This window comes from Esox lucius, chromosome 19 (genome assembly GCF_011004845.1).
Source record: "Esox lucius isolate fEsoLuc1 chromosome 19, fEsoLuc1.pri, whole genome shotgun sequence".
Lineage (NCBI taxonomy): Eukaryota > Metazoa > Chordata > Actinopteri > Esociformes > Esocidae > Esox > Esox lucius.
In genome coordinates, this window is record NC_047587.1 from 22,810,968 (window position 1) to 22,826,955 (window position 15,988).

General features: G+C 39.3%; 1 protein-coding gene across 5 annotated transcripts; it reads right to left on the reverse strand.

Annotated features, from left to right (window-relative positions):
* Positions 1–2,972: 2,972 nt before the first annotated feature.
* On the reverse strand, positions 2,973–15,443 carry tpm1 (tropomyosin 1 (alpha)). Of its 5 annotated transcripts, none has more exons than XM_010896563.3 (10): positions 15,222–15,443; positions 14,608–14,733; positions 14,326–14,451; positions 11,044–11,177; positions 10,420–10,537; positions 9,961–10,031; positions 9,109–9,184; positions 8,646–8,708; positions 8,416–8,485; positions 2,973–3,913 (listed from the first exon to the last, which is right to left on the reverse strand). In XM_010896563.3, exons 1-10 carry the CDS (start codon positions 15,333–15,335, stop codon positions 3,831–3,833), a joined length of 981 nt encoding a protein of 326 aa, XP_010894865.1. In that variant the 5' UTR covers positions 15,336–15,443; the 3' UTR covers positions 2,973–3,830. The 5 variants fall into 5 exon arrangements, with proteins under 5 accessions (XP_010894865.1, XP_010894862.1, XP_010894867.1 ...); XM_010896557.3 differs by lacking the exons at positions 2,973–3,913; positions 14,608–14,733 and adding exons at positions 6,177–6,456; positions 7,610–7,688 and having other exon boundaries at positions 15,222–15,442; XM_010896560.3 differs by lacking the exon at positions 14,608–14,733.
* Between the last annotated feature and the right edge of the window lie 545 nt (positions 15,444–15,988).

A 15,988-nucleotide genomic window follows, 5' to 3' on the forward strand; every position in this document is an offset into this window, starting at 1 on the left:
TTCTAAAAAGTGCTGGACAACTTTTAAAGCATTTGTTTAGATTAAATACAATTTTTATATATTTTCCATCATTTAAAAAATCAAATCAAATAATTAGTTATTAGCAACAAACTTTTCAAAGATTGCCAAAGAAAATTGTTCACAAGTGTACATTTTTCTTAAGCAGGCTAGATTACTTTGTTGGCTAGACAATTTTCAGTAGGCTTGACAACATTCATCCTATGAAATGTAAATTTTTTAATTAATCCAAAAAAAGGTTGAAATATTTGTCCAGACCATTATAGAACAATTTGCATTTGAAATGTTTAGTACAATCTATGAGAAAGTTATTGTCAATTATGCATACACAAAATACATACATTCAAATATTCCAGCCATGACTTACCAAAATAGGCACTCATGGAAGGTCCATAATTGAAATCAGTGAAACATTCAAGTTAAAAATTTCGATTCAACGTCTGAATATGAAACCAACTTTACCTTGGTAAGTCAACACTGATTATGCAGAAGATAAGCTTGATACTGACAAGCTTGCAGCTGACAAATGTGCCACTCTCATTTTCTGATATTATGATTATTATTCACTAATAGTCATATCACTAAAGTGCATTTAATAGTAGTCTGCATCCTCTACATTCATACTTGACAATTCACTGAGTTGCCTTCAGTTTTATCGCCCAGTACCCAAGAGTAACAAAATACTTTATCAAAGGTCACGTGCCAGCACATGACTCCAGTCAGCACCTAGCATTAGCAGCATGCATGTCCTACTTGTTCTGTAGGAGCTCCACATTATAATCTCTATAATCTCTTGACCTTGTATTCAACTTGTTTTGTCATGACAAGACGTTTATAATCAGTTTCTAATTATGTTACTTACAATTGCACATAACAGAGATATGACATTTAAATTAAATGTAACTATGGCACCAGGTTTTAGAACCATAAATAGATGACAAGTGTATAGACAAAAATTACTCTTTGCTGCATTGCTTTGAATGATGTATATGAATGCATAACATGCTTTTTTATATTTGGACATCAAAATATAGTCGTACACCAGAATGATGACTGAGTACCATAAAGATGATAGATGAACTGATTACCATGTTTTGGAAACACACTGAGCTGCTTAACAAGGTTGATAATACAGCCCTTTGTTTAAGGGGTCCACATACCTCTTTAAATGCTTTATGGACCGTTTGAAATTGATGGTAGGGGTTGGCTCTATAGCCTTTTTGGTTGTGGGGATGGTTGTTTTTTCTTGTGAATGGGGGTAATGCATTTTTGTTTTATTTGACACGTACCAGGTTTTACTATAAAACTCATTTTTTGTCACAATCTTAAAATGGTGAAGCCGTTTATTTATTTATGAGCACAACAATGCAAATTCAATGCAAGAATATTTATTGGTGAAATATGCACAGTAGTGTAGCCAACAATAACAGACATTGAAGTGATTGACAATCAGATGTAAACTTCATGATTGGTTGTATTTTCATATTTAAAATGAGAAATCCTTAGGCTACTAGGCCAACAGAGATCGTAGGCTAGGCTCAAAAGTTAATAGATAATACAGTTAAGCCTAAAAGTATTCATACCCATGCCAAATTTTGAGGCATAGTGAATTTTTATTTGAACAATAGGTTTCTTCTGGCTGGAAATGTCATAAACAAGTGAAAAACATGGTAAGACATTGTGCTTGAGATACAAATGAATAACGTAACTATTTTTCCCCTATACCATTTAAAATGGTCTTGTAATTTTCACTATGAGAGAGCATTCTAATCACCTATGAATTGAGAACAGCTGAACAGCAGTAGTTCTCAAGTCAGTTACTAATCAACAGCAAGTCATGGCTAAAAACAGAAATAGTTATGTTATTCTTGTTTATCTTCAGCACAATGTCTTACCGTGTTTTGTCACTTGTTTATGTAATTTCCAGCCAGAAGAAACCTATTGGTCAAAGAAAAATTCACTATGGCTCAAAATTTGGCAAGGGTATGAATACTTTTGGGCTTAAGTGTACGTAAAATGTTTGGTGAGGCTTTCCCACGGCTACTGATGTCTAAAGACCTTATTGTGTATTGGAGTGGAATGAGCCGTGACTTATGAAGTCTAGTCCAGCTCAATGTGTAAACAGACATCGAATAAGAAACATTGTTGGGAAGCAACTCAATGCTTCTCACATTGGCACTGAAACAAGTCTACTATCACCAGCAACAGCCCTAGTTTTACAGCAAGATCCATGTTAGCTACCAGGTAAACAACATTATTAGTGAGTTTATATACCTTCCAGATCAGTTCATAGTTCTCTTGATAGTATAAATCAAAAAGGGTATTTACATGTGTTAATTTTATTTGAATCCTGTAAAACTATTGTAGTTTAATGAGGCCCTAGTGTCTACTGTTTTTCCTTTCAACTGGTGACCAATTAAGATCTAGACAATGAAGTGAGGGGAGTTCTGAACTAGTGACCTTATTGTGTCAATCAAGTACAACATAGGATCAAAAACCATCAGTCACTCGGCCATTCATGGAATGAGTTATTTACCTGTCTTTGAAGAAACACCTCTATACTGTTACCTAAATCCAATGACAGATGCATGCAATGCTTTATTGTAAAGATCAACCTAAACCCCCTGGCAGGAGTTTAAGTTTACCCATGGTTGTCAGCAAAAACCTTCAACCCCAAAATAATTGATTGGCAGAATGGTAGTCGATATCCACATTTATAAACAGTTTTGATTCAGGTCACTATTTGTGAGTTTGTGATCGTGGACAGTGCGCTTAAATTTATCCTCAGTACAAGGGATAACATTTTTCCCTTCTGTAATTTAAGCTTTGTCCACAAATACAAGAAATGCATCAGCCTAATCTGGTAATCAGTTAACAGAATACTTTACTACTATTATTAAAAAGTATTTACTGAATAATATACAAATAAAAATACTCAACACTTTAGAAAATCGCAAACTGTGTGGTTTTATTCAGTAATTATTCTATACATTCTAGATATGATATACATTTAAAACATCTACAATCAGTAAAACAATAGCACAAACACTGACTGAAATCATTTCGATATGAAATATTTTCAAAAACTGATTTAAACAATAGGAAAAAATTAACTAAGAACCGGAATGGTTTTTGCAAGACAATTACACCTTAAATTTTGTAATGAATTTCTGGTTCAAAAGAAAAATAAATATGTTGGGAGTTTAAGTAAATCCCTTTCTAGCCAGGCTAGGATTAAGTGGCCAAAAAAGGTCTAAAAAGGTTCTAAAAGTTTCCCCAAACTGCTTGACAACACAGTAGCACCAATATACATGTGGACAGGCTTATCCAATATACACTTACACTTCTGGGAAAACTTTGAAAAGGAATAACAGATGGGTTTTCTACACTACTGAAAATGTGCATACACTGAGGTTTAATGAAGTGCAACATTTCTTCACGGTTTTGATGAGAATGTATGTTATGCGCATAACCAGGGTGAAATGAGTATGTACCAGAGTAATTACCTTTAATCTAGCAAATGCAGATAAAACAACCTTCGTAGCAAATGGCACAATTTCACCTGATAACTTGTCAAAAACAAAAAATTACTAAATGCTAACACCATAAGTGAGCGGGCAAGGTTTCAATAAGGAAATGGTTTAACTTTCCTTTAGTTTTGCTCCCTTGTTGAGTTCTTTTGAAAGCAGGATGGCGCAAAAAGAAAAGCACTGGATTATTTGTTCCTGACCATGGATATGGAATCAAGTAAGGTTCATGGCAAGCTAGGTGCAAATACTAAAAGTCAAAACTATAGTGGGTCAACCAGGCTTTCACATGTTATTTAGTTCCATTAGGGTCTGGTCCAGCATCTGGTGCATATCAAGGTTCTCTTCTTTAGCATGCGCCAGTTTCTCTGTTAGACAGAAAAATGAAACAGGTGATTAAAAAAGGAAATAATTCACAGAAAATGCAAACACAACCCACCACAGCATGCCACAGCAGGCTAACTCTCATCAATATGCAGTATGGCCTTACTGTTAGAGCTACATAATTAGCTAGAAAAAGAAACAGACTTTTAGAGGGGGGAAAACATACCTGGTATGTGGCATCAGTAATCATGCAGACAGTACCCACACTCAGCATTACATTCCACCATGCTTTATACAGGGGTATATGAACAACACTAGTGCAACACTAGTGCATATGCAGTATTAAAAACTGGGTGGTTTGAGTCCTGAATGCTGATTGGCTGAAAGCCATGGTATATCACTTGGTACAGTATACCATAGATATGAGACAGACCTATTTATTACCATTTTTAAAATTACATTGATAAAACAGTTTGATAGAAATTGGTTTATGGTACATGGCCATTTTACCACACCTAACAGCAGTTCTATTTTTGTTTTAAACCTCCAATATGGGGCTGAATGAGTAATGTGTTGTTTATATGTGCATACTTGTATCTGAATCCCTCTCCTACCTGCTTTACCCATGAAATTCCAAGTTTGAAAGAGAGTGGTTTGGCAACATGGGGCTTACATCGGCACATACATGATATTCATGGAAATAAAGGAGCTGAAAAGTATGTTTTGGTGCAGGTACAGCCAAGTACCGCAAAATAATATTGATATTGTCCAGATGATAAATAAAGATTACAAAAAGTATATACACATTACCCCATCACTAAGAGACCTAATCCCTAATTAACCTATGAATATCTTGTTTTACCAGCAATAACACTAACTACAGCGCTAATCAGTATCATGCAGCTAAAACACAAGCATGTATCTTAAACAGAATAAGAATTTGAATACTGTACATAAGCTCAAAGTTTTAGTCCTCATTCAAGGCCACTCTTAGTTCATTAGAAAGAAGGCGGTTTTTCTCAAGCTGCTGGTAGAGGTGATCTATCCAGTTGGAAAGCAGGTAGGAAAGACAGAAAGAAAAGTGAAATCAGTGCAGTTAAAGAGCTTTAAAAAGGTTTACAGAAACCATCATGTGGGATCACTTCACACCTTTTATCCTGTTAGTTTTTAGGGAATGGGCAAATACATACAAGGGTCTACTCTACCTTGAGAGGCAAAGCATTCATATCAAGTCAGGAAATGGAATGCCTTTTAACTGTTGCACTGGAGATTTTTATTTACTTTTGAACAAATATCCTGACTATTTGTAGTGGGCTCTCTACTCACCATCTAAATATACTCTCCGCTCCATCAGATTTCACCAGATGTCATGTACAGAAAGAATCCCGCATAATGTTTTCTAGGAACAATTAAGACACTATGCATTTCCATCTCAATTAGGCCTATTTAGCAAACACTCTTATCCAGAGCAATGCACAATTAGTATGGAGAATGATGATAGACCCTAGATGCCCTTTGTTTCCACATGCTCAGTTCACACAACAATTTTGCATCACCATGAAACATTCTTGGTAAAGAATTAAGTGCCATAACATAACTAACGACTTGTCAAAATACATAGTGGTATCTGGGTGCCTTTAAAACTGTACTGGTGCCTGTTTAATTCATTGTACTGTACTAGTGCCCGTTTCATTCATTGAAAACAAATGAAATGAATTAGAAATCTATGAATTTATTTTGACAATAAAATTATATTGCAACAGAGTTCATGTCATCAACATCAGAATCTCAATAGTTTTTCTTCTAGTCATCCATTTTACAGCTCTCTCCAACACACAGTGGCAGACAATCCAACATACTGTGCTTCTCTTCACACCTACTTCTTTCCCCTATCCGTTCAATGGCAATCCTCTGTCAACGTGCCACTGGCCGATCAAAACCTGACATCAACTACATTAAACTATGTTCCATTATAGTCAAGCAGCTACATCCTTTAACCACAGCATGTGTGATGCCATGATGCTCCTGAAGACCAATACCTTCCTCAAGGCTTTGACCATTCAAATGGGCACCGCTGAATAACAGCAGGAATACCAGCAGTCTACTTGCAGAACATCTTCAGAGCACAATAAACATAACACCTTTCAAAATGATTGAAAATGTTGACTGTCAATTAACACAAATTAATGTATAGAATCAACAGAGGAACTTTCTACTACATTTCTAAGAATATTAGCACCCTAAACAAATGATGGTTTCTTTAAGCACCACAACTTTGAAATCATTACTAACATCAAGGCTTACTGGTTTTAAAAGGGCCATTTCAAAAGAAAAGAAAAATGAAAAGAAAAAAAGGACAGAATAAGGAGATAAAGCATATATAGAAGGAAGGATGTTTATTTTTACACAATGCAGAAAGATTCAAAGGTTCTGTACAAGAGATGGGATACACAGGACGAGAACATAGGGAGTACAGGAAAGCATGGACAGAGAAGGGGTTGGGAAATGGAGGAAAGTCTGGAGAGAGCAGAGAGATGCCACTCAGCCGACAGGAGACGTCTTTGATGAGGTGAAAACTCAAATTTATCTGTTTGGAAGAGAAGAGGTACAGTGAGGTGCAGCAATAGGGGGCCTGTTGATAGAATGACACGCACAGGAAAACTACTGCAGTCACAGCACACAGGTCAAGCTAGAGAGACAGTGCCCCAATGTGAGGCACTGTCAGGGAGGGATACAGACGCCATACAGCAACCACCACAAACACAAAACAAAGGTTGAACCAAACCTCTGTGAACACAGGAAAACCTCTCTTAGTAGTCACTTGAGCAAACATCTCATCTACAAATGTGAAAGTGCTCGTATAGCTTTGCTTAGACACAATCTGATATGTTTGGATACCAGTGGAACGGTAAACCCCCCCCACAAAAAGCCAATTTCTAAAGATAATATTTGTAAATAGTAACAGTTCACGCTTTACTGTGGTTAACAGAACAAAAAATAACTTGAAGGGGGATGCAAGGTCCTTTCTTCCAGACAAGTAGACATTGTTAGTAGTACAAATAAGCTAAGCTAGACTTTAAAAGGTAAATAAGAGAAAACACATAACACACATACTACATGGAGAAACTCAGTTTAAGACCCAGTACAAGGCTCACAATCAAATGCAAACAATAATATTGTATTACAATAGATGCCTCACATCCAATGTTTTGTGAAAATGTTAGTAATTTTTCGAAACCAATAGATTAATCGTTGTTGGTTGAATGGAAGTTACTCAAAACAAATGATGAGCTTTTCCTTCATGGTAATACATTACACCATAGAAGTTAATAACCAAATGGACAAAGAAACAACCTCCATGTTGTACAAGTCACCAGCCTCTAGTACTGCACTGAACTGCTAAACCAGAGGGAACGTTATCACAACAACCACTCGAGTTAGTCAGGGAGGAAACCACTTTCAGAGTGAGCTTAAACACTTACCACACAGGCTCAATCTACAACCACTCTTAACACTATGATCTGACTACAACATTAAAACTATCTTGAGTATAAAAGGCTAAATAGCTAGCAAGTAAAAAAAAGTTGAATCCCGTATGAACAGAAACAGCAGATAAACAGGGAATTTGTGGAGAGCCAGAAGGTTGCAGTGGCTGGACAATGCACAACGTGAGATGTAAGTAGGGGGAAATGAGGTGCAAGGGGAGGAGGAACATGCAGGCATGGCAGATGAAGAATTACATGGAGGTCATGTCGTTGAGGGCGTGGTCCAGCTCCTCGCTGATTGCCTTGTACTTCAGTTTCTGGGCATACAACTCATCTATTGAAGCATTGGCCAAGGGCAGAGAGGGAGGAGGGCACAGGTGAAGGGGGTGATTTGTGTGTGTGGAGGTGGGGTGCGTCCAGATCAACAGCAAGACCCAAGAGAAAGGTGAGACAGCCAGGGAGTGAGAGAGGGGGAGAAAATTAGAAAAAGGGAAAACGTTATACCAGAAGAGGATGGAACAGAAATGTGATTAAGGCCATGACAAATTCCTCAGCATCATCAGGAATCTGATCAGTCCTGAGCTAGCCATTCTCATGTCAGAGATTCTTCATAGTTATTCCTAATTACTATGTGACATTCTAATCTGCTAATGCAGTCGGCCAGCATATTCCGTACAGGGAATAAGATCCCATATTCCGTACAGGGAATAAGATCCCAGGATTGTATGCACCTTTATGGTTGCAGATAAACAGGCAAAAAGGACAACCGTTAAACAAAATGTAAATCTAGTGAAGAGGATGATGTGTCCAAGGCAAAGTGACTAAAGTACAGATATGACTTAAAAATAAACAAATGTACAGGTATGTGTTGCTGTAAAGACACAGCTAAATAATGTAAGTGAAGAAAGGTAGAAAAGAGCATCACACATTAAATATATATTAAAGAGAGGTATAAACACTAACCGAATGGCCATGAATAAGAACAAATGACATTCAAATGTAGGCCTACTCCAAACAAAAGTAAAAAAAAAAAAAAAAAGATTGAATTGCAAATGTCATACCTTCCAAGTCATCAATGGTCTTCTCAAGCTTGGCTACTGATCTCTCAGCGAACTCAGCACGAGTTTCAGCCTGTGGTTGAGAGAAAGGTTCTTAAGAATCTGAGTATTTAAATCCCACACAGCGGGTGATGCAGTAATACTGTAGGCCTACAGTCCCAACAGCACTGAAATAGACTGGCTTCTGGTCAACATCCCCAGATAAAGGGGGGGACGACGACGACGACACTTGCCTCCTTCAGCTTGTCAGTGAGGACCTTGATCTCCTCCTCGTACTTATCCTCCTTCTGTGAGTACTGTTGACCAAAAGAAGCAGAAACAGGAGTCATGCATCTACACATGGATTACCACAACACCTTTACAGAGAGAAAGGGCCGAACAGAAAAACATGCATCCAATTAAACTTTTTTTAAATCAGCATTCCAATGGTACTTAGATTAATTAAAGCACAACAACACTTAGATAGGGGTACCTTCAACTAAAAATAAAAACTGGAAAGTGACTTTGCCGCATCTTTCAGAACTAAGTTAGACTAATCTTAGTCCAAGACAATTTTGTATGGTGGTCAGGTCATGCAGAATTGTGTAGCTGGTTCTTCAGGTTCCTTTCTCTAGAGGAGCTGAAGTTTGGACAGCATGCCTGGGGGCTGAGGTTTGGACAGCATGCCTGGTTGGCTGAACACAGTGGCAGACCTACCTTCTCAGCCTGGGCCTCCAGTGACTTCAGGTTGTTGGTCACAGTTTTCAACTCTTCCTCAAGTTCAGAGCATTTGCTGGTGTTTTAGAGGGAAGAAGGTGCAGGAGGAGGAAGACGAGGGTGCAGAGGAAAGTGTGCCAAATGGAGGAGGGGGGTATTGAGACACCGATGACAATTTGAAGAGGGATGGTCAAGAGAGCAGGATGGGGAAGAAAAAAACAAAACAAAATGAATATGAACTAGGGGAATAACAGGAAGGAGACTAAAGTGCCTTAACACAGCAGGAATGGGACAACAATAACAGAGGAGGAGGCTATAAAGGCACTTTATGCAGATCTTTTATGCTAATACTGCATTCAAAATGTTATTTTTGCACAGTTCCTGCCAGGTTAGAGGTGTGAAGGTTGTACTTCTAGGATATCCCAAGCATAAGACCAAACAAAGGAAAAGATAGCCGAGCAGAGCAGGAAACAGAGACTTCATTCAGTGGACTGAATGAATGTGACAATAGGAAGTGGTACATCAGTGTGTAAAGATAAACCTAACAGAATACAGTTTAGTCTAGTACCTTCGCCTCAGAAGCTGTAAGTGATTTTAAGCTTTGTTCCAAAACTCTTAGCTCGTCCTCTGCTCTTCGAGTCCGTCTGTTAGTGGATGTGGCAAATAAAATGGCCATTCAAAACACATGCAAATTATTAGTACATGCAACAATGAGAGTGAGCCACATATAAAACAAAGATCCATTTTAACTTTGAGCCAGGTGTGGCATTAGAGAAGTGTATGTTAAATAAAACCATCCATGCGTGATAAATAAAAGCAGCACTCCTGTCAGGTGAAAGTGGAAGACCTTACCCTTCTGAAAGCTCAGCACGCTCCTCTGTGCGCTCCAGATCACTCTCAATGATGACGAGCTTACGGGCAACCTTTAGGTACAGCGCACCAAGGAGTTAAACTCTATACACCAAATGGCTGTGTATATACACACGCACAGTACATGCAATACATAAATGTGTGTGTGTGTATGAAAGATTGAAATGATGTATATAGTATGCAATGGCACCTCAGCTGAGCCATAAGGCAGGCTGATACATTTACGAACTTAGTTCGATAGGCTATGGAACGAAAGGAGGCATCAACATCGGAGTGTCTTTTCTGACGAATCGTGACAGATTTGGATTGGTGGGGCTTTCCGAAAGATCTATGCAGTCATATCTTAAACGTTAGACGTGAGGACAGATGTGTGTCGCTGACATCAGTGCATGATTATATCCATAGAAATCAGCCGACAGCTGCAGCAGCTGAGGGACTCGCCTCCTCATATTTGCGGTCAGCCTCCTCAGCGATGTGCTTGGCCTCCTTCAGCTGGATCTCCTGCAGCTCCAACTTCTCCTCATCCTTTGAGGCCCTGTTCTCAATAACCTTCATGCCTCTGTGGGGGGAGAGAGAGAGAGCGCAGACTTTAGGTTAACTTCGAGTCCCACCCAAGGCTCACAGCAACACTGCACTGTAACTCAGAGACTGATCAATAGCTCCAGCTCAGAATATATTTTGGTGGGCAGGCATTACTGGAGACAGTATTTCAGTGGACAGACATCACTGCAGTCGGCTCCCTGGAGTGAAGCCTACGCCCAGTGCGCAACACGTGGCTGGTTAATCTTTAATATGCATTTTAAATTTAAGGCCTGGATCTGACTCCTTTTTATATAGGACTGAGGATAAATGACTACGATAGCACTGTGGATGAGAAAGCAGGACCAGCCTCATGGCATGCGCTAGTCTCACGTAATGTTCAGGCCTCAGTCTATGTAGGACAAGAGGGGGTGTTGATATACCAAACAAAGGAATGGAAACTCCTGACCTTTCCTTACACAAAATAATGTAAATACACTAAAAAGCAAGGCAAAGTCCAAATCCCTGTCCGCCGTAATCACACACCTCTCGGACTCATCAGCAGCCTTCTCAGCCTCCTCGAGCTTGGTCAGGGCGGTTGCCAGGCGCTCCTGAGCACGGTCCAACTCCTCCTCAACCAGCTGGATACGTCTGTTCAGGGAAGCGACATCGGCCTCAGCCTATGAGGGAAGAGAAGAACTCCTTAGAACCTGCATCTGGGGGTAACGTACGTTCAGACAAAGCAAGTAAAACATAACAACATGCATGGACACACAGACAAACGCACAATCAAGTATCAACATAGAGTTTCTATCTCAGCGTGTTTGTGTTTCACCGGTGAGAGGTCTGGATAACCATGATCCCCCCCAGCTGTGTTTTCTGGATCTGCCAGACTAATGGCAGTGGCACTTGTTGGCGTGAGAAAAGGGCCTACCCAGAAGTATCCCCTTGTGTTGTGCTACACCCCGCACACTAGGTAATGACAACAATGCCATTGGCGGAATACCTGGCTTAGTTATGGGACCCCAGGGGGGACGTTAACAAGGAGCTGGCTGCAGTCATGGGTTCCCACAGAGGTTTACAATGACAAAGGCCAACTGTATGGAATCCAAAAGGCCACAGTATGTCCCTTGGTTTATGACTGTTCTGCAGTGGCATCGTCTTTACACCTGGTTAAACACTCCAAGGCCTGATCGTGTACCAAGACTTGGAATAGAGGTGAGCATTGTCAAAGTATCATCCCGTGTTGTGAGGGAAGAAAACTATCCACTAAAATTAAGATAACATAATTAATGTTTTTTTCAAACCCACCCAAAACCTTTTTGTTTTTTACCCACCAACAAACTAATCCTAATGAGCTTCTGAAGTGGCCAAGTCGATGAGGGCAATTAACCTTCTAAATGCAAATGGATTACAGGCTTTACTTCCTGTTATTATGCTCACAGGCTTGGCTGTTATTTTTAGTTCATGAATCAACTGTTTTTATTAGAGAGATCTAGTTAAAGGAAAACACATGACAGAATTAACGAAATTCTGCTATTAGTGTTCCACCTAAGTCTACTGTCTTGCCAAAAGTATAATTTACTGACATTTTCTAGGTCATATGTACTGAAGTATGAGCATTAAAAGCCTCTATATCATACCAGGAAATGAATATTGGGGTCGATGCAGTATCATGAAATAATATTAACCAATGAACCACTTATGTCATGGTATTCTGTACATAAAACAATAAGAGCCTACGACTTTAGAAGTATTGTTACAAAGTATCATATGAAGCCGCTAAAAAGCCCGCAGGTACTCCGGTTGCTAATTTTTTTTAATATATTGTAATTTCCTTCAAACACATAAACAGACCATGATACATTTAGTTAGCTTGCAGCTACCAAACAGCGGCATAGCGGGGTGTCAGAGAAATACTGCTTTGTCAGTGCTGCAGTGGGTATCAGAATGAATTCGAGCTGGCTGTTCTCCCTGAGACATTCACCATCTTAAAGAGAATTAACATTGTTGAAAAATATTTTGTTGAACTTAACATTTATTTTAAAACAGCGTTGAAAGAATTTATGTCATGCTTACTGATTCTCTTGATTTCCTCTCCAAGCTCAATTCTCTCTGTAGTTTTCCAGCTCTCTCTTCAGCACCGTCTGCTTGTTCTTGCAATGTTTTTATTTTCCTTTTAACCGCCTCCAGTGATGTTATACCTGCCATTACGTCAACTTTCCAAGATAACTACTTTCCTTGGAATGCACATGGAGCTAAACGACGCCCTAGAATGTACGTGAAGCCTGCCGCGGGCAAGAACTGTTTGATTGAGGATGCACAGAGCAACTGAACATTACACCGGAAGTAAACTTGTTTTCATAGCCAAGTCCAAGGTTGCGTCAAACAAAAATATACTGAATGAAATAAAATTTAGATTTGGTTGTTTCCGTAACATAATATTTAACCAATACGAGTAATAAACACAAATCTGTGATAGCAGCTCTGTAGTGATGGGGGTGCAAACAGTTAGGTATCTGTCTTGCACTGGCATGGTGCACCATCTGCTGGTATTATCTACACCGTACACATTTTATTCCAGACTGAAGATAAAAAATGTATAACCCGTAGTCTTCTATCTGTGGTAGTTCCTTGTATGTGTTGTAGTTTCCCATGAGGAAGACCTATGAATTTTACTCAACGATTTAAAAAAACTACCTGATATGTTTTCTTTCATTTTTAGCTGAGTGAAAACCTTCTGAATGTCTACTAGATATTTACCTTCACTGCATCAGTGCAGATGAAGGAAAGGATATGAACATATGAAATCCCTTTAGTCTACTGAGACGTGGGCTATCTTTTTTAGGTTTCTTTTTTTCCCTGCCCTGGACGCAGCTCTCACGCATGAGTATACATACAGACATATTTGGCATAGTTTTCCTTTTATGGAGCATTTCCCTTATTTCAAATTCCACTGCATGAAGCCAAATGGGATATGCTTCTCAAAACTAACTTCAAAGGAACTAAAAAAAATAAAAATAAACACTAATAACTAATTAGTGTCTTTAAAATATATACTAGGGCAAAGCGTTCATAGAACTATAATCATTAATTGTTTGGAAAACCAGATTTTGGTCTGATGGGTGAATAGGACGAAATGTAATTCGCAGGGGAAACTGTACCCTATGTACTCTAGCCAGTTGTAAGAAACAGGCATAGCTCAAATACGAAGCAAGAAACAGGCACAGCCCAAACAGTATCCTAAGCGCAACTTGACCAATGACCATGTAAAGCAGTGGGCTATATTTATCTGGCGCTCGCTCTCATTTTACATTTAAGTGATTTATCAGACGCGCTGTGTAAGAACGTATGTTACAGAAACAATTAGGGTGTAGTGCCTTTCAAAACCACATATATTTCAAAATGTTCAGTGTACACTGTTATACTGTTTTAAAACTATGTGGAAAGATTCTAACAGAACACTGAGGCACCCTTACGTTGATATATCAATTAAGTGATTTGTGATCTTTGACAGCAGGCATCCAAACAGACAAAACATATAAAATGACAGTTCAACAATATTTGGCTCGGAATGTTACTTATGTATTATATCTGGCAACCTCCAATTTACCCTAAATAGACCTGGGGTTAAATTGGGGGCTGGACATGTATGTCACATCCATAACTACCTACATTTGAAAACCTGATGATGGCCTATGGATCAGTGATGAGACAGAATGTCTCTCATTCAGAATGTCATTTTACATATTTTGCCGTTTGATCTGTGAAACAGCAGGCTAAGAGGAAGCACTGTGCAGGAATGGTGATTCTGTGCCCTTTACTTACGTCGGTGGCTTTCTTCTCAGCCAGCTCAAGTTTCTCCTGGGCATCCTTAAGAGACTCTGAGTACTTGTCCAGCTCATCCTCTGTTCCCTTCAGTTTCTTCTGCAGAGCTACCAAGTCATCCTCAAGCTGAGGTGTGTTATAGTGTGGATAGTTTCACAGGACAGGGGTGATCAGCAGGAAACAGAGGGCGTGAGCGCGCACAGGCGCAAAGTGCGCAGACAGACAGAGAAAGGGAGAGAGAGGAGAGAAATTAGGAAAAATCATGCGAGCCACACGATATACCTTGGCGGCCACCTCCTCCGCGCTCAGCAACTTTTCCTCGGCGCCTTGGAACTCATCAAGCACTTTATCTCTTTCATCTTGGGTGATCCGCAATCTCTTTTCCAACTCATTTATTTCATCCTCTAACTACATGCATAAAGGACAACATTGCATAGCTGTAATTAAAAACTTGAAATAAGTGAATACAAGCTAGTGCTATTATGCTGAAAGAAGACATGTATTTTTTCCATTTAAAGCTAATTCAATTTCACCACTTAAAGCTACAATAAGCTAAATTTCACTATATTTCCCAAACTTACCTGCTTTTTTTACATACTCGTTTTCCAATTAAATATTGACTGACCGGCTACAACTTGACTCACGCATAAATCAGGAACATACATATACGTTATTCTTTGTTAATATATTCCAATAAATGCGCAGCCTATCCTTGTGAAATGTTTGTTACAAATTGTTTTTCGTAAATATCATCTATATACTCCTTATTTGAAATGATCCGTAAAAGAGATAAATCCACATCGAATAGGTGGTCCAAGTTAAAGGCAGCTGCTCACATAGGCATCATTCGGGTGCCTTGTCTAGGATCAATTTGAATTTCCATATAAATTGCCGACCTGTTTGCTCTTGTCCTCTGCTGCCTTCTTGTCTCCCTCAGCTTGCTCAGCTCTGTCCAAGGCATTCTCCTTGTCGAGCTTGAGCATCTGCATCTTCTTCTTGATGGCATCCATGGCTGCTTATTTTTTTTGGCTCCACCAAATGTTCCAAAAGAGACCCGAGGAGAGACTGAGTGTCTGTGCCTAACTGAACGCTGCGCTGGAGTGCAAGCTTTTACTAACTGTGCCCTGTCAAATATGTACTTTCAAGGGGGCGCGACTGAATTCCTTTGGACATCCAATACTTTTTTCGAGACAGCATCTTCATGTGCCTTCCCCTTACCCTGTCTTTTTTTGTGGATCTGCTCAGTGATTCGCTGCTCTCAGACATTTGACCATTGATATTACTATATATGGGATCTAAAGGGGCAGGAGAGAGCAGCCCCTTTAAGACGTCTGTTCCTATTTCTAAAGTAGTAAATGCTGCTGTTTGGAATGCACACTATCCCAAGAAGATGAGAGAAACTGGGACAAAACGGAGTGTTGTAATTTACACAGTATGTGGTTTACAGATGGTTGTTTCTTTATTTTACCTTTATTTACATGCCAGTGCCCAATGCTATACATGGAGCTGTCTTCAGGGATTACATCAACATCTTTCCATCAGCATTGTATTGAAGTTGTCCTCCTGGGAGGTGTTTTGTAGTGTAGTGTGTAGTCATTCAGTGAAGAGCCACTACTGTTGAAAGACTGTTATCAAATATCCCCTCAAGTCATTGTTCACAATC

Coding starts and splice junctions, on each gene's coding strand:
- tpm1 (XM_010896563.3), bottom strand. CDS start 15,335: ATGGATGCCATCAAGAAGAAGATGCAGATGCTCAAGCTCGACAAGGAG. Junction 14,452..14,607: donor CGGAGGAGGTGGCCGCCAAG/GTATATCGTGTG, acceptor AACACACCTCAG/CTTGAGGATGACTTGGTAGC. Junction 9,185..9,960: donor CGTGCTGAGCTTTCAGAAGG/GTAAGGTCTTCC, acceptor CTAAAACACCAG/CAAATGCTCTGAACTTGAGG.